General features: G+C 37.4%; 1 protein-coding gene across 3 annotated transcripts in view; it reads left to right on the forward strand.

Moving 5' to 3' along the window:
* Positions 1-23,789, forward strand: part of bnipl (BCL2 interacting protein like) — a 54,356-nt gene that overhangs the window by 25,854 nt on the left and 4,713 nt on the right. Inside the window, exons 1-7 of one of the 3 annotated variants that reach the window (XM_039750456.1) lie at positions 2,407-2,510; positions 12,348-12,419; positions 13,560-13,633; positions 16,168-16,404; positions 18,838-19,029; positions 20,576-20,678; positions 22,471-22,602. In XM_039750456.1, the coding sequence (XP_039606390.1) occupies positions 12,379-12,419; positions 13,560-13,633; positions 16,168-16,404; positions 18,838-19,029; positions 20,576-20,678; positions 22,471-22,602 (779 nt within the window). In that variant the 5' untranslated portion in view covers positions 2,407-2,510; positions 12,348-12,378. Of the gene's footprint in view, positions 1-2,406; positions 2,511-3,033; positions 3,145-12,347; positions 12,420-13,559; positions 13,634-16,167; positions 16,405-18,837; positions 19,030-20,575; positions 20,679-22,470; positions 22,603-23,789 lie in introns of those variants that run through there. The other 2 variants (XM_039750465.1, XM_039750447.1) reach the window with 2 other exon arrangements.

Here is a 23,789-nt window from a genome sequence, read left to right on the forward strand (position 1 = left end):
AATTAGAATGCTTTGATCATGTCATATTTAAGTTCAAAATTGAAAAGAAGTTTAAATACAATTTAACAATTTTGTTCTAAATAAATTTAACAGTAATATTTAGTCAATCTAATATGTAAGTAAAGTATGAAATTTTAAGAAATGACACAATTTATTGATCTATACAATATTATTTTAAATCAATTTAGCATGAAAATACTTAGTCAATGTAATAATTTAAACATATACAGTATGTAAATAAAGCAACAGTGCATAATCATTGACTTACTTCTCTAGTGATTGTTTCACCTTAGTTTTTTGACACAAACCTTCATTTGGTCGCCTGTCGTTTGTACCCTTTTTCTGACGCGCCCCTATGAATCATCCAGAAATAGTCTGCCATCATACTGACACCGTAATATCCCTGGTACTTTCTTTCCATGTCCTGGATATCCAGATGGAGTCTTTCACCTTGCTCTTCACTCACCTCTCCAAGATAATTAAAAATTCTAATTCGGATCCAAAAAGTGAATTTTGAGACTCCTGTTGCAACCCAGTTCCTTAAACTTGACTAATAAATTTTTCACAATTTCTTTATAATTTGGATCTTTACTGTTACATACCTACTGTTACTTCTTTGAATGATAGCTAAGCCTCTCATTCCACGTTGTTCATTGGACTCCTCAGATTGTACATCTCAGTTTTCTAATATAAAGTACAGCAAAAATGCTTTCTCAGTTTAGCATCAGACAAATCCATGACACTTTCAGCATAAATACATAAAACAGGCTCCGTCTTTTGACAGGGATTGGACAAACTGCTTTATATGAAGTGGCGGTAGTAGCACTGTAACGGGATGCACCAAGTTAGGTCCAATGATGCTTTTGGCACCAAGGTAGACTTTGTTTCTAGTTGGCCATTCCTTCTGAACCCAATGTAAATTCATGACTCTGCTGCCCCACTCACAGAGAAAACTTAAGAATTTTGTATGCTGAGGACTGCTGAAACAGTAATTAATATACATGGAACTTTCAGATCTCCACATATGAACCATATAACCTTATTTAATAGTGACTTGCACATGTTTACACAACTGTTTAAATGTAGATTTTAATATTATATTAAATTCAAACAAATTATCATTCAAATAAAATGTATATTTAATTATTGTGTAAAACAAAAAATAATCAAATATGTTTTGTGAAAAAATGTTGTGATGGGGAAAGATAGTTTTCATTTTTTTTAATTCAGTACCAAAATATGTAAAAATCAAATGAAAAAACGGAAACTTGTTTTCAATGTCTACCAGCTCACCTAATGCAGTTCAGTCTCACTGGAGCTGCAGTTTATCCCAACAGTACTGGCACCAGCAGAAGAAGTAACCCTGGATTGGGCACCACTCCATTACAGGAAACAGTCCCGCACACACAATGTACATCTCTATTACGCATATCTTGAGGGTTTGTTATAGAAACACAGGCACTTGTCACTTTTTTTTTTTTTTAAAACATGTTGCTCGCTCAGCTCCAAGGATCAGGGTTTGAATCCCCATCTTAGTGGAGTTTGCATGTTTTCCCCATATCCATGCACATCTTCCTTCTGGCATTCCAATTTCTTCAGAATTTCTAGGCATACAGATAAGTTGTGATAGCTCATAATTGTCATGTAGAAAGCCTCCAGTCTTGAGCCTAATACATCTGTGATACTCCCTACACGTTGACAATGTTGACTTTATAAACTAATAAACACTGACTTCCTGTAGCCCTTTGGTGTAATAAGAGTATGTGCAAATGCTTCAGAAATACAGCACATCCATCCACATTCTAACCCACTAATCTGGTTCAGACTAACAAGTACTGTAGCTGGTGCGAGTCCCATCAACAAAGGCTACAAGCAACCACACTCACACATACTGGGCCAGTTTAGAGATTCCAATTAATAAATGATATCGGGAAAACCACGCAAACACTGATATGTGCAGCCGCAATCTATTAAGTATCCATGCCAGAATTCGAACCCAGCACTCATATATAAAGGCAAACAAATGAACTGATAACGCCTGAATGTAAACTAACAAGTGCCTCGATTAACCTAACGCCACCCTCTGTTGCTCCTGTTTCTGTCGAGCGCAAGCTGGCCAGGCAAAGGCTTTGAATGGTCCACCATTGACATTACAGTAAGTTTTCAAACTGGGCCCACGACCATTCACAAAGCATACAGGCGCCCTAGAGGTGTCCTTCAGGTGACTAGTATCCTCAAGCGCGGCCACTTTCTTCTTTCTAGCCTGCCGTGCACCTCAAGTTGTGTAAATACTGGCAAGCCCTTGTAGGTCCGGTTGCCATGGTTGTACTCGCGTTGGGGCGGGGCTCGAGCGCGGTCCCGCCTTGCCAGCCAGGTGCGGCGGTGAGCTCATGGGCCAGCATCAAGCGCTGAGTGGCTGTACCGGCTGCCCTAAACAGAGTTGCGGTGTGTGCCAGCGAACTGTAGATGGAATGAAATCTTAAAAGTCAACAGGGAAACCCTGAAAAAAGGTACTTTAAATACAAGCACGCGAAAGTATTCGAGAATACTGTACTCTGCTAGGCTACTCGAGTTTCAAACTTGGAATAAAGCACACTTTCCTGCTAGTTACGTGTAATGTTTATATACGCGCGGCGTCAATGTTTGTCCTGGCACACTGTGCGTTTCTTTATGCCGTTTCCTTAATTTTGTCTTTATGTACTTGTATGTATAAAAGCTAAAACTCTGTCTACATAGCATGTGTTTGTGTGCTTAAGGTGCAGCGGTTTGGGAATCGATGTATCAGTAGCCCATTGCTTGTGACGTTTGCTTTCATTTGGGCTAAATATTTTCATTATTCAGAAAATGATAATGCAGCTCCTTGCCCCATTGTCCTGGGTCTTGCTAATTTTTGGGGGCGTATTCCATCATTCACCCTGGAGCACATTCCAGAGGTTTAGCTGTTTTTTCTGCTCTTCTTCTAGAAATCCAAATACCTCGGCTGCCGCCCTTTACTTGAAATGTTTAGTTGTGAGATATGCAGAGCAGATGATCGCAGCTCACGGTTTTATCAGTTCTCCAACACTATGAATATGGTGAATATGTGCCTCGCATTGTATTTGGATTTTCCACATGAAAGAAACGAAAATGGAAACAAGACACACTGTACGTCGAAGATAAGTTGATCAGCATGGGGGAGATGCACAGTAATAATGCATATTTTTATTTTAAGGGCGCTATATAAATAAAATGACCTAATTCATTAATTTACTTAGACTATCCCGATCCTATTCAGAAAACGCAAGTTGAAAGGTGCATACAATTTTGGCCTTGGCACAATTATTTTACCAGCAAAACGCGTTGGGGGGATATATATATATATATACCCCTTGTAAAAATTAGTAAGAAGGTTTAGGAAAAAAAAATCAAAGTTTGCTGAAGAAGATGAGAGAACATCTGACTTTTAATTGAAATAAGTTTATTCAAAGAAAAGCCCTCATCAAGAAATAGTTTTAACAAAAACACAATTGTTGGCATCCTTGGAAATGAATGTGAAACAATGTAACTGAAGCATGTTTCCCATTTAAATTGGACATTGTTAAGTTGATTGGAGTGTATAGGAACTTTCCAGCTGAAATCAATGACTTCCTGATTAACTGGGATACAAGTGTGAGGAGAGACAGAACCAAATTTCCTTAGCCAACCAAGAAAAGAGAGCACTCAATTCAAATGAGGGAGAAATGTGTTACCCTTCATAACCCAGGGTATGCTTATATAAAAAAGCTACTGGCCTGAAAATGCCCATTTCTACAGTTAGGGCAATAATAAAAAAAAAAGTCATCAACTGGATCTGTGTCAAACTTTCCTGGAAGAGGACCCACGTTTATTTTACCCCCACTTACATTGTGAAGATTGGTAAGAAAGGCAATAATATCTCCAAGGATCATTGTTGGGGAATTGCAAGAAAAAGTAAAATCCTGGGGTCATCAAGTCTCTAGAACCACCATCAGAAGGCATCTTCATGCTAACAAATTATTTGGAAGGTATGCCAGAAAGAAACCCTTTCTGTTAGTTATCCACATGCATAAGCGCCTGGAGTTTCTAAAACGTTACTACAACCTTGACTGGAACCGTGCTGTATGGTTTGATGAAACAAAAATTGAACTTTTTGGCAATAAACACGCAAAGTGTGTTTGGTGTAAAAAGAAAGATGGCTGTAATGAAAAGAACCTTGTCCCAACTGTAAAATATGATGGAGGTTCTGTAATGATGTGGGGCTGCTTTTCCTCCAAAGACCCTGGAAACATTGTTAGGGAACACGGCATCATGGATTTCATGAAATATCAGGAGATTTTAAATCAAAACCTGTCTGCCTCTGCCAGGAAACTAAAACTGGTTCGTCATTGGATCTTCCAGCTGGATAATAATCTGAAACACATGTCCAAATGAACACTGTAATGGTTAACTGACCACAAATTCAAAGTTCTGCCATGGCCATCTCGGTCTTCTGACCCAAACCCTATTGAAAACCTGTGGAGTGAGCTGAAGAGGAGAGTCCACAGGAGAGAGCCTAGGACCCTGGATGATCTGGAGAGATTGTGTAAAGAAAAAAGGTCTCAGATGCCATGCTCTGTATTCTCCACCCTTATAAAAGGTTACAAGAGAAGACCCTGTGCTGTTATATTGGCAAAGGAAGGTTGTACAAAGTATTAAATACAGGGGTGCCAACAATAGTGGCACATGTGTTTTTGTTAAAAATATTTATTTTTTGATGAGGGCTTTGCTTTTCTTTGAAAGAACTTGTTTCAATTAAGTCAGTTTTTTATTTTTTCAGTGCAAGATGACGGTTCTTCAGCAAACAATGATTTTTGTTTTTTTTCTAACCCTTCCTACTGATTTTTACAAGGGGTTCCAATAATAATGGAATGATAATTATCGTAAAAGTACTATTATACCGCTTCCTTTAGGAGTCTCAGTTGACTGTAGTTTTTACTGTAAAGAACTCATTTAATGATACAAAGCAGTTGCTAAATATTTTAAGTAGTTTTAGTTAATAATAATTATACATTTACTATGGTATTTTGATACTTTCAAGAGTTCAAATACACATGGAGATTTTGATGTCAAATTTTCTCTTTTAACATTTTTGATTTTGTTTGGTATGCAAAAAATACATTAAAAGTTACTTGATTTTGAGGTTGCTCACAAACAAAACTTAGCAACCACTATAGTAATAACTAATGTGAAAGTGAAGGCAATATCCCAATACCTACCTGCAATGAAGATCCAAAGTGCTTTTTAAAGTCTTAGGAAGTGTATTGTAATATTGATGTACAGTTTTATCTGATTATTTGTGTGGGCATCTGATTATCTCAACTGCAGGAACATCAAGAAATAAAGTCTCTTCTAAAGTGAAAAAGGAGTCGTGCATTATATTTATTTTTTACAGCATGATTCTAGACATTATCCCCAGGCAAATTTGTGCAAAAACTATTCATTGACCATTCAGTATTCATGATATTCATTGATCTGAATCCATGGGAAAGGTGCTATATAAATAAAATGTATTATTATTATCATCAACTATCAGTCCCCCCGATACAGTTTATTGTTGGGAGTAGTGTGATATTTGAGCAAAAGTTGGCAGGCAGGAATCACCCTGACTGGTTCTGAGATTTGGAACAGAATCGCATATTGATATGAATTAAACATGCCAACTGAACCTAGATAGGACATAGGCAGGATGCAAACCCAGGACTGTAAAGCGTGTTAGGCAGTAGCACTGACCACTGCACCACACTATTCTGTGAACTGTTTGTTATTAAATGTGAAATGGTTGTTCACAAAAATTGTTACATAATCCTACATGTTTCCATTGACATTTTACACAAGTGAAATAAAAGATAAAATAATGTTGCTGCTATGAAACAGGACAAATATCATAATTCATTTTTATGCAACTATAATTTTGTTGCTTATATTATCTGTTTGTTACAGGTTTTCTTGAAGGATACAATTTATATAAATACTAGCTGAAATACCTGGCAATGCCTAGGAGGAAAGTAAAATGTTTTGTTTTTTTTTTTTACATTTTTTTGAGAAAAATATAATAAAAAAACACAACTTTAAAAACAAAAATAAATTAACAAACAATGAAGACTCACTAATGTGCTTGTGTTGCTGTCTTGTATGTATGTTATCATCCAGTTGACACTCGGAACCGGTCACTATTTAATGTCAAAAGCAACAGGGGCACAGTGGCGCTCAAACATAAAGAATGCTGGCAGTCACCACCAGATCACCCTCTGGAGGTCGTTTCAAGTGTCAACTGGATGATAAGATGCATACAAGACCACAAGATCATCCCCCACCCTACCCAGAAGGGGGTGGTTTTGGGTTGATGTCACCCTACAGTATTTTTAGTCAACCTATGACAAACGTGTACCAAGTTTCATGAAAATCGCTCCAGCCATTCGGAAGTGATGCTGGAGCATACATACTTACACACACTTACACTTACACACGGACTTTTATTTTATATATATATATATATATATATATATATATATATATATATATATATATATATATATATATACAAACACAGGTGCCCGTCATAAAATTAGAATATTGTGAAAAGGTTCAATATTGAAGACACCTGGTGCCACACTCTAATCAGCTAATTAACTCAGAACGCCTGCAAAAGCCTTTAAATGGTCTCTCAGTCTAGTTCTGTAGGCTACACAATTGTGGGGAAGACTGCTGACTTGACAGTTGTCCAAAAGATGACCATTGACACCTTGAACAAGGAAGGCAAGACACAAAAGGTCATTGCTAAAGAGGCTGGCTGTTGACAGAGCTCTGTGTCCAAGCACATTAATAGAGAGGCGAAGGGAAGGACAAGATGTCGTAGAAAAAAGTATACAAGCAATAGGGATAACCGCACCCTGGAGAGGATTGTGAAACAAAACCCATTCAAAACTGTGAGGGAGATTCACAAAGAGTGGACTGCAGCTGGAGTCAGTGCTTCAAGAACCACCACGCACAGACGTATGCAAGACATGGGTTTCAGCTGCCACATTACTTGTGTCAAGCCACTCTTGAACAAGAGACAGCGTCAAAAGCGTCTCGACTGGACTGCTGCTGTGTGGTCCAAAGTTATGTTCTCTGATGAAAGTAAATTTTGCATTTCCTTTGGAAATCAAGGTCCCAGAGTCTGGAGAAAGACAGGAGAGGCACAGAATGCTTGAGGTCCAGTGTAAAGTTTCCATAGTCAGTGATGGTTTGGGGTGCCATGTCATTTGCTTGTTGTTTCCTGAGGTCCAAGGTTAACGCTGCCGTCTACCAGGAAGTTTTAGAGCACTTCATGCTTCCTGCTGACGAACTTTATGGAGGTGCAGATTTCATTTTCTAACAGGACCTGGCACCTGCACACAGTGCCAAAGCTACCAGTACCTGTTTTAAGGACCATGGTATCCCTGTTCTTGATTGGCCAGCAAAGTCGCCTGACCTTAACCCCATAGAAAATCTATGGGGTATTGTGAAGAGGAAGATGCAATACGCCAGACCTAAAAATTCAGAGGAGATGAAGGCCACTATCAGAGAAACATGGGCTCTGCTAACACCTGAGCAGTGCCACAGACTGATCGACTCCATGCCACACCGCACTGCTGCAGTAATCCAGGCCAAAGGAGCCCCAACTAGATATTGAGTGCTGTACATGCTCATACTTTTCATGTTCATATCTTTCAGTTGGCCAACATTTGTAAAAATCCTTTTTTCGCATTGGTCTTAATTGATAGTCAAATTTTCCGAGATACTGAATTTGGTTCTTTCATTAGTTGTCAGTTATAATTATCAAAATTAAAAGAAATAAACATTTGAAATACATCAGTCTGTGTGTAATGAATGAATCTAATATACAAGTTTCACTTTTTGAATGGAATTACTGAAATAAATCAACTTTGTCATGATATTCTAATTTTATGACCGGCACCTGTATTTAAAATTTTTTGTACGTTGTTCTCCTTAGGAATTAATGTGTGAACTTTAACTTAATGAAATTCATTTTTTAGTTTCAAAAGGCAGTTTCATCAGGAATGGAATTAGAATTTTGTGTTTCTACATTTTTTCTCTTTGTATTAATAATGGCAATTTTGTGGCAGTGTGACTCACACATGACACAGACTCCAGTCATTTCAGTTCTTGTTGCGCTCTCTCTTTCACAATAGCAAAAGGCAGGAAGTGAAAAACGTCGACTGTTAAGACCAGCATGTACTGTTTCTCATGAGTCTGACCAGCATAACTCAATGGTCCGCTATTCCATTTCCACTGAGTCTTCAAAACCCTTTCCTGTATGAAGCACCCACGGAGATGAACGAATCTTTTCTCAACTGAATTCCTGGGGCACTGCATTCCCAGATGTAGACTGATTGAGGATGTATACACCTAGGACCATTCAGAGCACTACCACTCAAAACATTTAAATGCTAGCTGCTGTGGAATGAACCGACCAGTAATAAAAATGATCCATGACCACATTAGCCAGTGTTTATTGTGATAGCACATTGACCAAAAAAACAAGTGACATATTATGTGACATAGGGTTTATAATCCCAGTACAGTGGAACCTCGGTTCACAACCATAATTCTTTCCAAAACTCTGGTCGTAACCCAATTTGGTCAAGAACCGAAGTAATTTCCCCCATAGGATTGTATGTAAATACAATTAATCCGTTCCAGACCATAAGAACTGTATGTAAATATATTTTTTTAAAGATTTTTAATCACAAATATAGTTAATAACACCACAGAATGTACAGCGTTATAGTAAACTAAATGTAAAAACATTGAATAACACTGAGAAAACCTTGAACAACAGAGAAAACTAACACTGAAAGAGTTCGCGCTATAGCGCTATGAACAGCTCGCTAAAAACACTTTTTTTAATGAGTTTTAAGAACAGGGAAAAAATGAATATTTGAAAAATCCGTAATTTAATAAACCACCAAGAAAAGTAACATTGCAACAATGCATGCTACGAACCGATCGCTGTAAACAGAAGTGAAAACAAAAACAAGCCCGGTGCATTCTCAAACTGCCTTCTCTGCCTTATGCGTCCAGCCCTCTCTTGCTCACTCACTCTCTCATGTGTGCGTGTGTGTGTGTGTCTCTCTCGCATGCACCTGTGTATGTGTGTGTGTGTCTGTCTCTCTCGTGCGGCTGTGTGTATGTGTGTCTGTGTCTGTCTCTCTTGTGCGGCTGTGTGTGTGTGTGTCTCTCTCTCTCTTGCGTGCCCGTGTGTAGTGCTCTCTCTCGCTGGCTCACTCGCTGCACAGGGAATGCACAGGGAGAGACTGAACGCGTGCGGAAATCATCGGCACACACAAACCGAAAGGGAAACTGGCTTGTTTGTATGCCAAGTGTGTGGTCGTGAACAGATGCAAAAGTTTGGTGAACTTTTTGGTCGTAAACCGATTTGTACGTGTTCCTAGACGTTCGTGAATCGAGGTTCCACTGTATATCAGCGTTAAAAAAGATCTATGGGAAGTGTTGAAAATTCAAAATCCACAGACCAAAGAAATCCAAATGTGCCCGTCTCTCTTTACTCTAGATCTATGACACCTCATGGTGGTGTCTTTACAGACCTACTTGATTTCATTTTTATGTACCATTCAAAATAGACTCCAAGGAGATTTCATATTCCAGTAACCTGTAAGTAGGGTGGCCCATTAGTGCAGGGGATAGTGCTTCTTCATGGATCCAGTTTCCTGGATTTAAATTCCAAACCCAGTCATTGTCTGTGTGAAGTTTTCACATTCTCCTGATACCTGCATGGGTTTTCCTTCAAGTATTCCAGTTTTTCCTCCCACATCCCCAAAGACGTGCAAGTAGGTTAATTTAGAATTTCTAACTGTATCCATGTGGGGGTCTATGATGGTTTGGCACCCTGCTTACAGTGTACTGAAGCTATTGAGAAGACTAGTAAGATATATATAATGGAATGTATAGCATGCAAGTTAAGCTTTATAATGCCCTGGTGAGGCCTTAACTAGAGTACTGGGTGTAGTTTTGGTCTTGAGGCTACAAAAAAGGCATAGCAGCACTAGAAAAAGTCCAGTGCAGGACCACTAGGCTAATTCCAGGACTATGAAGTATAAGCTGTAAGGAAAGATTGAAAGAGTTAAACCTTTTTAGTTTAAGCAAATGTTGACTGAAGTGTTTAAAAATATGAAGGGAATTAGTACAGTGGATCTCAGCTGTTAGTAGTTCTTCAACAAGAATATGGGGGCACACATTTTGCAGAACATTAAAGTTTTTCATCACACAGAAAACCATAGATGCATGAAATAAGTTACCAAGCAGTGGGGTAGACAGTAGTACTTAAGGGTCCTTCAAAGCCTGGCGTAATTTTATTCTAGTAAAATAATTTGGATAGGTTTGACAAGATTTGTTGGAATGAATGGGCTGTTCTCATCAAAACTGTTTGAATATTCAAGTGTAAGCCTAGTTCCTGCCTGTGTAGAGTCTGCCTGCGTCTGCATGGGTCTTCCTCAGGAGCTACAGTTTTTTGTCACATACCATAGACTTGTAAGTGAGGTGAACTGAGAACCCTACATTGGTCTTGATATGAGTGTGTGATATGCCATTAATGACCCCAAGAAGATGCGTTCAAAAATAGATAAATGGCTTTGTTGTGTGCTTTGTATATAAATCAGTTATTTTTATACCAAGTATTCATTTTATGCCTTTGTGAAATTAACAAAATGAATTAATGATCATGTAAAACATTGTAAAGGTGACAACTGTTAGAAACATGTTTCAGGTTGGATACAGATGTCAAACAGAGGAAATTTAATTTGATGACTGTTGAGGTGAAATTGCCTCTTTTTTTTTTACTTGACTCACAAGGTCTCTGAATGTTTGCCCTTTGTTATAAAGAAGTCCCAACCCAACTAACCATATATGGTTATTATCACTTGTATTGAATACAGTGAAATTTTTACTTGCATGTGTTAATCAATATGCAACAAATCACAACCCCCAGGTAACATTATTAGTGAAGATAACCAACATTCTGTCTCCTTTCATCTCTTGATCCAAACTTGTGTGAATTGCTAAAAAGAATGAATTGTATGGTTTCAGACTAGTGCTTGAATTCTTCAGTAAATTATCATTTTCTCAGCAGTCTGCCATGTGGACTTTTCCCTGTAATCATTGGCTTACAGTGGATTTTCTGGATATTTTGATTGAATGTGAGACAGATGCTGCTTTTACCTTTTATTGGTTTAAATGAATATTATTTTGTAACTAAAATAAGACCTTTTGAAACCAGGAAATCTCTTCCTATTATCTGTGGAGCAAAAGGATTTAACATGCGGTACTTTTCTGACATAGGCAATAAAAAATTGCATTATTTGAGTGACACATGCAGTTTTTAGCACTGCCAGCTCGCAGTTCCACAGAGCTGTGTTTGACTGTTTTTATGTCTCTTGCACAACCTCACTATGTTCATGTGGGGTTTTCTTCTAGTATTTTACATCCAAAATATGCGTAGTGAGAGCTGAATTATAAAATGTAGTTTGGCCTGCTGCATCTTGAAGTAGACTGGTGATCTGTCCAGGGTTGACACCTACCTTGCAACCTAAATTTCCTGGATAGCCCCAGCTCCCCATGACCATTTGAACTAATAATGTTATTTAAAGTGAGAAAGAAATATTAAAGAGGAACATAAATAAAAAAAAAAAAAATGAAAATTACAGATACACTGTGGGGTGGGGGGTGACTCTTGTACGCATTCCCTACACTTGTTCTAACCTGTTTTTTTGCATTGTACTGGGGATGAACTTACTTTGGCGGCTGGTACAAGCATGTTAATTTATGGTTGGTGGCTTGGGCTCAGCATTCTCATTTACTTTGCTGGTTATTTAGGCAGTTGGATGTGTACCTCTGTTGCAGTGTCTTTGCAGAAATCTACCATATGTTTAGAAACCTGGAAGGTTGTCATTAACAATATCTTTTAATGGTGAGATAGCTTCATCCATTGGTTGCAGTATTTTATATCCAGAATAGATGATATGTGTATATATAAGTGAACTCCTCCTCAGTTCAGGATTGGCTCCTGCTTTGCACCTAATTCTGCACGGACATATTTGGTTTGTGTCTCAAAACTGGATTAAGTGGTTCTGAAAATAGATGAATGAGTGGGCAAGTGCTGGATTAAAAGTTAACAGACTTGCTGGACCTAGACATGTATTTCATTAGTGGCTTTTCAAGGCAAACATTGTAGACCATTTCTTAAACAGTTTTCACAAAACATATGTTTTACCTCAGGTGAATTACCAGATGAATTATTTTTCTTTTGACAGTGGTCTGAAGTCAGAGCTGCACATTGACGATATGGAGCTCCGAGAAGAATGGCAAGATGATGAGTTTCCAAGGTATTTTTTTATAGTTACAACTTATCCATCTAGTTGTTGTGTTTTTACTGAAGTATGGATAAAAGTATATAGGCAGAGCATAGGTCCATGTGAAACGCATGTAGTCTGTTTTATTCATTGTATGGTATTGTGACAGGCCGATTAGGTTAAAGTTGGTTGGTGTGTTAAGATTCATATGAATTTTAAGGCCATAGTGCAAGGTGAGAAGTAGTGCCTTATAAATTGTTTGACTGGTGAGAGAAGAAACTGTCAGATGACCAGTGTAATCTGAGGAACAACTTGAAAAGTACAATATACTGGAATGCTGCCAGTAGGCGCACAGTGGGGCCTGTTTTTTAAGGAAGTGCCCTACCGGGGACTATGAATTTACAGAAGCAGTGGGAATTGATGGGTTAAGAGTCTTGTGCTTCTTTAGAGTCAGCCATCTGCTGTGCTAGTAGAACTGTGCAGTTTTAGTATGTGGTCACTATTTGTTTGGCACTTTATACATTGTTTATTGTTAAGGGTGTAGCACAGGCTAGAAATCATAAAACAATGTGTGACATTTTCTGTCATTTCATGAAGTTATATGTTGCTTGTATAACTGCATGCACAGCTTTTAAGAAAATGCGTAAAGATGCCCATGGCAATAGGAATCTATAGGGGGAAGACGGGGCAAGTGATTACTGTTGGAGAAACAAAAGAGTAGTTAGTTACACTTATCATATGCTCCATTCTGTGCTTGTCTCGTATAGAAAAAAGTTACATGGGGAAATCTTTTTTAAATTCTTTCCCAGTTTCTCCTGATGTCTTAACTTTCAAAAAAATGATATAAAACCTGTTATTGGCTTGCACAGAGGATGGTTCTGCTATCACACAGCTCCAAGCCATATGCCAAATCTGTATTTTTTCCGATGTGGATTTTCTTACCTGTATATATTTTAAAATCAGATGAGTAACTTAAAGTGGCCAGTGGATGTGTTTATTAGGAAGTTCTCTGTGATGGACTAGTGTCCTGTTTGTTTGTTTCCTGCAAAAACTCTCATGGGAGCAGGTTAATCAATTTCAAAGCAACATCAGGGAAAAATACTTTGGTCTTCACTGAGTCTCACTGTTCACAAGCAACAGGCTGATATGAGTTTCATTTTTCTGTTATCAAAGGCCTCTTCCAGAAGATGCAGAGTCTCCAGGGGATGATCCAGGAGATGCTGAAGAAGGGGATCCAAACAGACCAAGTAACTGAGTTTCTGAGCATTAATAGTAAAAACTATGTTTTCCAGTGGGAAAGGAAATATTGTTTTATGTTTGAAGGATATTTTAAGGAATACTTCTTGTTTTTGTAATTAAAAACAAATAGAAAAATAATGAATCCATCAATTGGCATCATTTATCCATGCATTTTACCCACATCATCTTAATAATGGTAATGAGCAGTAAGAGCATTAAACAAAGTCTGTGGGCTCAAGACAAATACCAGGCCTGTAATTGATGCCAGTTGCACAGAACCACTAGGTCAAAGGAGACTAGGCTGTGGATGAAACACACTGCCATAAAGTTAAACCATTTATATATTGCAAGCACTATCCATTATCTTTTTTGTGGAATTTGTGTTCATTTTTCACATTCTTTACATCACATCATTAACTGAATGTTGACATTTTCATTTTTTTTCTTTGTGGGTTGCTTTCCATTTTTGGCGCTACTGGAGCATGTGTGTCAGTTTGTGACACAGCAGATGTCAGACTGTTTAAGAAAAGGGTGTTGCCATTAGCAGTTGTCCACTATTTATAACTAATAAAGGAAAGACTCGCCACATTCCTTAAATAAAGTAATATATTTCAGCTTTCTGATTTTGCTTGTTTTTCAGTTTTAGGTTTGGTTCGCCTAGTTTATAAAGGATGCTTAATTATTTTAGCACCTTTCTGTGTAATGTTTTTGATTTCTTGGTGGTTGATTCTAAACCTGTGCCACTCAGTTCACTACCAGTGAATACCGGTTATTTTCTGGATCATTGTATTTACTGATCACTATGATTTCTTTCTTCTTTGCTAGAGTATAACAATCTTATTAATTTCTAATGTTAAACATGTGCTTGTGATGTAGTATATGACTGTGCAGTATTCAGACTGCGCAAAGCTAAAAATGACATTGCTGTAGATAACTTTGTGGCTCTCTATCTACTGTGCATGTCAAATGCTTTAAACCTTATAGTGAAACTGATTTTAAATTTCAATGTCTATTTGTGGTCCTGTATTTAACTTTAAGTACAATTGATTTTAAGCTGTAGAAATAAGAAAGAAGAAATGCACTTTCTTTCAAGTTTTATATACTGGTTAAATGATTTCCACGGTGGCAAGACGCACAAGAAGATGTTTCTAGGTGGGGGTACCAATAGAAAGTAAATTTATCACTGCATTATATTTTAATTAAAAGAGACTTGTTTTGCATAAACATAGTTACATATCAGCTACCTTTTATTATTGTGCATATTGTAAGCACAAAATTTGAACTAGCCTATTAGTATAATATTGGCACAAACATAGTAGAGAAAAAACTTAATAAAAAAACACAATCCAGCTAAAAGAGGCATAGTGGCACCATGCGGAGTTGGACAAACCAGAAAGTGCCCAGTATTCAGCAGGGAAATTCTCAGAATGTTCTTAGCCATTTGGGGTAAAGAGAGTCAGAGAGAGAGCGAGAGACAGACAGACAGAAAGAAAGAAAGACAGACAATCCTGTGTACTAGGTCTTGTCCCAGTAGGTTGTGCCTGAATAACCCTAAGCCTCCACAAACCCCCATCTATCTCCCCCACCACCACACTAGCATCTTAACAAAGCAGAATTTCTATTCCGAGCTTATCACTCTGTCATGGATACTAATCCTGGAAATTCTGCATGGCAATCTCATTTAGGTAATTTGTACTTGCAGTGTCTTTCTTTTTGGTTACCCAAAACCCATGAGAATAAAGATGTCAACTCAGAAGTAAATTTTAGCTTTGATCAAGGATACTTTTAGGTTAACTGGTGACTCTGTGTTAGTGTGTGATTGTGCTCTTCTGTGGATTGGTATCTCATTTATGGAGTTTTTTTTTTTTACCTTGTGCCCAGCGCTGTTGTAATATGTTTGGGCTTTCTACAACTCTATAATAAAATAAGTGGGTTCAAGGAATGGATGGATATTCATTCAATATGAAAAAAATTTAAAATATTGATCACTATTGTTTGTATCTTTTCTCACTTCACAATGCTGTCTCACAATTAGATCATACAATTGACATAATGACTTCTTTAGCCCATGGTTAGTAGTAATAATGCAGATTGCAGCACCTGATCTGCTTCATTTATGTTGTGCACAGTGTGTCTGGCCAATTCATTAAACAAGAATTCTTATTATGAAAACAATGCTTCTAATGGAAACCTACAGTTGCTGCAGCATAGAAGGAAACTGTTTCAAATATGTCCATCTATTTTTTAAAATGCCCTTTCTGAGCTTGCAGCAAATCATGCCCTCTCCTGGCTTGGGAGTAGGTAATGACCCTTTGTGTCCAGAAGACGTACTCCTTATCTCAGCTCTGATTAATCATTGAATAATGGATGGATGAACACCCCTTCGTCCAGAATACCAGACACAGTGCAAAATAGTAATATTTAAGTTTACCTTCTCTGAGTTGTGGCTGGTTATGTTTGCTATGTTAAGACTCCATAACTATTATAGCAATACTGTGTTTGTTGGTTATATAAATATGTCATTTTATTTGTAATTGCACAGAGCCACCTAGCAGTCTGGCACTCTCTGGCAACCGACATATGAAAAAAAGGCTTGCTGCTCCAGCGCTGAGCTTGACACTTGACCGTAGTGATTCGGTGGTCTCTGATGAGTTCCTCACTGCAGCAGTTTCACCGTCACCCGATGATGACTTTGAAATCAACATAGATGAACTGGAGACACCCTCTGACAATGAGTCCACATCCTTTGCTGAGAATGGCAATGATTTGGAGTGGGAGGGTAAGAATTCACTTTATATACTGCAACGTTTCATAGGTAGGCATGGTAGGCTTAAATAAACCTATTTTGGACGCAGGACTTGCAGAAGAACTGAAAGATAAAATTTCCCTAAATAACAATTCAATATATTCTTATGTAGCTACAGGTGTATAATTATACAGTAACTGGAGTGTGTGGTGTTGTAGGATCTCTCCACACCCAAACTTATTCCAAAAGGTTCAAAATTGTACAAAATAGCACCGTGGCTTTTAAACTGACGCTGGCCTCTTGTCCTCACTGTGACCAGCTTCCTCTCTTTTGATCAGTGAATGTCATCTTTTTACAGTCTAGCAGTTCTCACACTTTTCACACCAAGCACCAGTTTATCCTCCACCAATAGATGTCTACTGTGAATCTAATGCACAGCTGGATGTGAGGATATCATTAATGGGGAATGTTTGACTTTCAGGTCTGGGTGTCCTACCTCCTATACAACCCTCTTTGACTTTTTCGTGATTTAGTGACCACTGCCACTTCAGTGCAAGTACTATCCTGTTATCTCTACTAAAATTTTTACTTACAAGTATGGGGTTGGGGATTCTTAATTTCATTGTTTTATTATATATCCTTCAAATTTAATTGTGAATATCACTTTTGGTTTGTTCAGCATTTATCTTATTCGGCAATAATGAAATAAATATATAAAATGGTGTACTTATTAAAATAAAACTGACAGAGAGGGATAAGCAGAGGGACAACACAAAACTGCCACTTCGCAAATACAATATTCACAGAACCTCTAACTACCAAGATGGACCCATGTATCACCCAGTATCATTGTCCTCACTTCATTCTCTCTCTGTTTCTTACGTCTCACCCACACACACCTCACCATCCCCAAAGTGAGATGGTTTCATAGCTCTGCCATTTTATTTATAGCATCAGTGAGGCTGCCTAGGCCACAGCATTTTTTGTAAGGGCATTCTTCATTATGCCTAAAACCTATTTATTAATATTGAAACATACCTTTGCTCTATGCACCATTGTACATTTTATAAAAACTGAGATTTTCAGCATCCTCTGTCAAAGACTATGATATTACTTCTGCTTGATTTGGATTTTTGTCCAAGTTAGTTGTATTAGAAATTATACAAACAGCTGTAGTTGCTAGTGCTTCACATGTTCAGATAAGTAATGGACAGCAGAGCATGGGTAATGTAGGAATATATCTGCTTCATTTGGTAGTGGACATCATTCAGTCTAATTTTAGCATTAACATTTTTTAATAATTATTATTCCTTGTAATGTCTTTTTTAACCAGCCATTATGTAGAGTAAATATGTGGTTGGTATTAGAAACCAAAGAAATTTTTCAAATATTATGTGAATAAACATCCTAAAAAATATCATGCTCTACTCTGTAAAAAGTAATTTATTACAAAGTAACCACAAAATGTAATTAAAAATGTATATTTACCATAAATCACTTCCAGTGTGCCAAATAACCCATATAATCAGGGGTCCCATTGGTGCTTCATTGTTTGAACACTCAAGTCTTATTCTAGCACAATGGAATGTGCAATAAACGAACTACTGCATGTACTATAGAATGCTATCATTTAGGGTAAGCAGATGAATTGTATCACAGACATACTCTGTACACATAAAAGCCAAGCAGCCTTACACGTTTGAGTAGTAATACCCAGAAACAGAACTTTAAAATAGCTATTTCTTCATGCAGATTTAAGGTATGTTGTGTACCAATTTGGTCTTCTGTCACAGCCTAGCACTGCAGCTTTTGTTAATTAAGAGCATGGAAAGAAGAAGTAGGTCTTTGTGATGGTAAAGCACCTGAAGACTCTTGTTATCATAACATTTTCATCATTTGCCATCATTAACTGTAATCTACTATCCCATTCTTCAGTATCACTGACACCAAGAAGAGCACTAACACCTATGTGGTGTTCTTATTTATACTTTTTCTCTGGGAGCATTCTCCATTGTAGTTTACTTTAATGGAAGCATATAATAGGGAGATTCAGTATTAAATGGTAAGAATAATATTTTGTGTTGCACCTTAACTTGCTGAGCACACACCGGGGGCAAGTCATTAGTTTGATTCAATTAGTAGGAGAATAAGGAACACTCCTAAGAGTTTGTGATGAATGCTACATGAAAAACACCTATATGTTTATTTAATTAATTTATATATATATATATATATATATATATATATATATATATATATATATATATATATATATATATGCAAAATATTTAATGAATATCGATTTATTTTTAAGGGTTCCTCCTTAAAATCCTTTATCTTAGATACTATTAAATAAGCCTTTGAACCAAATTCTGAAATAAAGTCTATATTACATTTTGTATAATATATATTTTTAGAACTCGTGTTAAGTACTGGACTTTAAAACCTTGTGTTGCTAATCTGTAGACGACTTGCCACGAATGAACCACTCTCAAGGTGGACATGACAATGTGTTGAAGGAAAGGATGGCAGAAGATCATGTATCAGAAGAAGAGGACAGTGAAGGACGGAAGTGGCGAGTATTCCATATGGCGGAACAAGTGTACAGGGTGGACACAAGTGTCACTGAGGCCTACCATAGGGTGCTTTGTCATGGAGGTGAGCAAATGGCTATATTAGTGAAAATGAGGATTGCAACTGATTTTCACATGTATCTGTAATATTGTATTGGAAGCATGGAAGGGTAGATTCATTAACAGACCTCATTCTTTGATTAAAAACACAAATACAGTGTTTTCCCTGATATCCATTCCAGGTTAGGTTCTTGCATTCAGCCCAGTGCATTAGGGATAGGCTTGGGTCTCCATGTCCTTTAACTGGACTAAATGGTTTTGATAATGGATAGATGGCTGAGTAAAAGTATTCTTAATCCAGAAGTTGCAAAATTTTATTGAAGATTATAAGGGGGTATAAAGGACCGGTAGCTCTTCTAAGATATAATAGGAAATGGGATAAGTACCACTATTTGGTAACATGAGCAGTGGGATAATGTACTGCATAAAATGAGAATGATTATTTTCTTGGCTTTAAGGCGTTACCTTCACAGGGAATGGCCCAAAAACAAAAACTCTGATGGAAAGTAGCTGGGTGAGGCAGGCAGACAGGCTATAACAAGTCTGTTTCTTTTAGTTTTGGAAATGAAGAAAGAATCACTAGTGTTTATTACAGTGCTGAACATGACTCAAGGGATTCCAGTAAAAAGAAAATAAATGTATTGACTCATTAATAGCAGCATTTTTTGTGTAACGGGGTTGGGACGTGGAATTCGCCAGTCTCCTTAATGAAGCTGCCAAACCCAAAACTGAATACAGATAATGTAAAATAAGGAGAATGATTTTTTTTATTATTCAATGAATGTATTTTTCTGATATTTCCATGATTTTTTATTTTATTTTTGCATAGCATTAATTGCAAATTGTGTTTAGTCTTCTTTTTTAAACTCTAATGCCCTGTTTTGTAAACCACTAATTTTTCCACTAAATGTTTATCAGTATTTCAGAATGAAAAATGTATCGGTGTCTTCTTGATAACGATTGTATACCGTATATCTTAAAAAAAGAAACTATCCTGTGGTAAATGTCTATCCATTATCTATCTCTGAATTGTCCAGTTCAGCAACAGGACTCATAGTCCAATTTGGTTGCATTGCAAGATTGAACCTTTGAGTGTTGGAGGATGTGGGCAGTTATGATGCCAGTTCACTCACATATCCAAACTACCTCTCTAGCACCAGGCCAGTTTTGCAATGCCAGTAAACCTGAAATGCATATTCTCAAGAGGGAAACCCACCCCAGCATAAAGAGGACATACAAACAGTGACTGGACTCCGTTTGTTTTGGGTTGTGTCTGTTTTTTTGTAAATATTTTCCACAGCAGCCAGTAGGTGGCATTATGTTTTTCACATGGACAATTAAACTTCAGCAGAATAATTCAGTGTATACCATACAATATGTTATGTAAAATTCCTAATCATAGCTAATTTAAAGTTGTCAATATCATGTACTGGACCTCAGAGCCAACTCTAATGTAGGGTTTTATATACATTTTTTCTATTACAGTCTCTACACTCACTTGGAATACCAAAAATGAATACAAATATAAAAGAGAAAATACTTATTTGTTTTTCTTTTTGTCTGTATTTCAGGTTACTATGGGGATGGATTAAATGCAATCATTGTGTTTTCTTCTTGTTACCTGCCTGAAAACAGTATTCCCAATTATGATTATGTCATGGACAATCTGTTTAGGTCAGTGCCCACTCCATATTTTAATTTTGCCAAGTTAATTTACTGTCATGTGACTTTTTTATTAAGCAGACTGACCATGCCGTACACAAATAAGAAACAGTTAAATAAAAACAAAACAGTATTCAATATACATGTGTACTGCAAGAAGCGGGGCATCTCTCTGTACCCAGAAGGCCAAAGGTATCCAAAAGAAAAATACTCAAGGAGAGGAGTAGAGATGGGAGAAGACAGTACAAGTATGGAAACACTGCTGCCTCTCTTAGCTTCCCTACAATGGTATTGATCCTGTCTGCTATGATGAATAACTCGCTTGCTTGCTCAGTTTCAGAAATCACAAAACAAACTCTTTCTCCCATCTTCTCTCTCATAAAATAACCTCATCCTTTTCCCTGTGAGCCTACCATCCTCCCTGGCATAAACTCAGTCTTTGGGTGTGACCAAACCCCATATTCACTTTCAGGATTGAGGCAGCCATAATTTATAACAGATAAACCAGGTTGTGACTTTGGCTTCTAATGATCTTGCACCACCTGAACCTTCAATATTGCTTAAAGGGACATATTTCTCAAATGGAGTGACAGAGTCCATCTCCCAAAAGACAGGGACCATGTGTTGCTCCCAAGTTATCCTACCACTCCTCTCTGACCTCAATTTCTGAATGAATATCCTGATGCCAGCGCTATTGTCTGTTGTTTGGGTCTTGTAAGCACTTCCAGTCATTCCTGAAATCTTGGGCATCCCAAATTTTTGCTGGTTCTTCTGCCCTCTAGCATCCTGGGAAAACAGTGTATGTTTCCATCCAAGATATAGTGTTTCTTTCCTTTACTGATATCTTTCCTGAGTACTCAGTACATGTCTGGATTTACTACCCACCACGCTGCCCTGTCCTTTTACACTGATATATTTAGTTGACTAAAAACAAAAAAAAAATTAAAAAAGAAAAACGTCTGACCTGGCGGTTAAAGTGACAATGAGGCATTATGCAGAGGTATTGCTGTTGGTATAAATGAGCCCCAGTAGCATTTCATGACACACTTTTGCTGTACAGTATATTCCATGTCTGAAATTACTCAGAGGATGTGCAGCATTGTTCATAATGGCACTCAGTTTTGTTTTAATTTTCTGTCTTTCTCTACTACCTCCAGGAGGTCCAGAGTGTGTCCCATAACCGAGCCCGAGCCTGCCCTTTTAATTAGCTTGTTGATTTGGCAGGCGTCTCTTGAAGTGATGTTACCATCCCAGCACATTACAGTGTAGGAAATCACACTGGCCATCACAGAGTTTTAGAAGATGTGAAGGATGTCACTACCAACATTAAAGGAACACAGTTTCCTATGAAAAACATGCATAACACCAATGATAAAATATATATTTGTTTATTGATTTGTATAAAGTTTTATATTTAATCCCGTATGAGCACTTCTTTCAGCTTTGCTTCACTTTTAAACCCACGTCCAAAGTACCAAATAATTTACTTTGAAACATAAGTATAATAAGTGGAATTGCACTGTCTTTGGTAAAACCTCTTAGAAGGTAAAATACACAGATTCAGGGGTCCATTCATCTCTTTATTGTGTGCAGTCTTCTTTGTTCCAATGTTCTTCATTTCTTTTAGTGATACAGCCTGACACGATACTCCTCACCTTTTGCAGCTGTCTAGCAAATAGATGTGTCTGTCATGCCAAAGTCCTTAAAGAGTGATCTATACACAGAACTCCTATTTTTACAAATTGTGCTCTGTATTGCTAAATTGGACATGAAATGTCAAAAATGTTCATTTTTTTCCTTCCAGGTATATCATAGGAACTCTGGACCTTATGGTATCTGAAAACTACATCCTGGTTTACTTGAATGGCATGACTCCTCGCAATAAAATCCCCAGCATTAGCTGGCTGCGCCAGTGTTATCTCACCATAGACAGAAGGTACGTATGTAGCAGAAGCCCTTATTTTCTCTAGCTGATGTTCTCCTCCACCTTTCTTTGACAAAGCTACATTTTAAAATAGGCCAATATGTTATTTTGGCATTCATTCCTACAAGACATCAGTAAAGACTCTGTTTGTGGTCTTGAAGCTCTTGAAGAGAAACAGAAAAGAAGGGTCAAGATTGAATATTTATTAAAGAGTGCTGAATTTGTATGCTTTTTATATTTCTATTTTTAAATTATAAAAAATATCTTTCCCATTGCTGTGGCAGAATGTTTGTTGTTAATTTCACATAGTTAAGAGCCTGTATCAGCCTTTAACTGTTTCATGTTTCCGACTGTAGAATTTGTTGACTTCAGCAAACAAAAAAAAAATCTTGCCAGCAAGGATTAGTGTGCCTTTGAGAAATGTGATAATTGAATTCAGTTTCTAAAACAAGAGCACCATCTGATGGTTAAATTGTGTTCAACACCATTAATGACAATTTGTGAAATGATACAATTTAGAAAGCATCAAACACTTGCCCAAAAAGGACTGGCAAAAATGTTTAGCTGAGAGCTGTACAACATATGAGTGTTTATATAAATACAGTTCATCATCAAGTAAATTCATAAAGCAGTTGATTTTTGGAAAATATCATCTTAATGCCCAGCCAGTGTCAGTGTGAAGTATGCATGTTCTCCCGGTCTCTGCGGGTTTTCTCTTTGTAGTCTCATTTCCTCCCACATTTCAAAGATGCTCCGGTTAAGTTAATTTGAGACTGTAAATTGTCCTGGAATGAGTGAGTTTCCATCTGTCAATGTCCTGTCCTGGTTCGATTCTGGCCTTCCTTCCATCACTACCAAGATTAGCTCCAGTTCCTTCCAACGTTAAATTAAGAAGGATGAATTTAGGAAATCTTACATTGTTCCCTACTGTCAATTCATAACTACATTTTCTAAGCCCATTCTTTCCAGTTCTAGGTTCACAATATTTTTCCCACCAGCATCAGGCACAATGCTGAAGGCATTCCTGAATGGGGTGCCAAATAACTACATGGTACATTCTCACACATCAGACTGGTCTGAGGCAAGTAAGCTTCAATAAGAGAACATTCATCTAGTCATGCAAATGTCACATGGGTAGTGACTAATTTGAAACCGGAACCTAGTCACCCGGAGCTATGAGGCAGCAATATTATTTACTA

This window comes from Polypterus senegalus, chromosome 1, assembly GCF_016835505.1.
Source record: "Polypterus senegalus isolate Bchr_013 chromosome 1, ASM1683550v1, whole genome shotgun sequence".
NCBI classification, from domain to species: Eukaryota; Metazoa; Chordata; class Cladistia; order Polypteriformes; family Polypteridae; genus Polypterus; species Polypterus senegalus.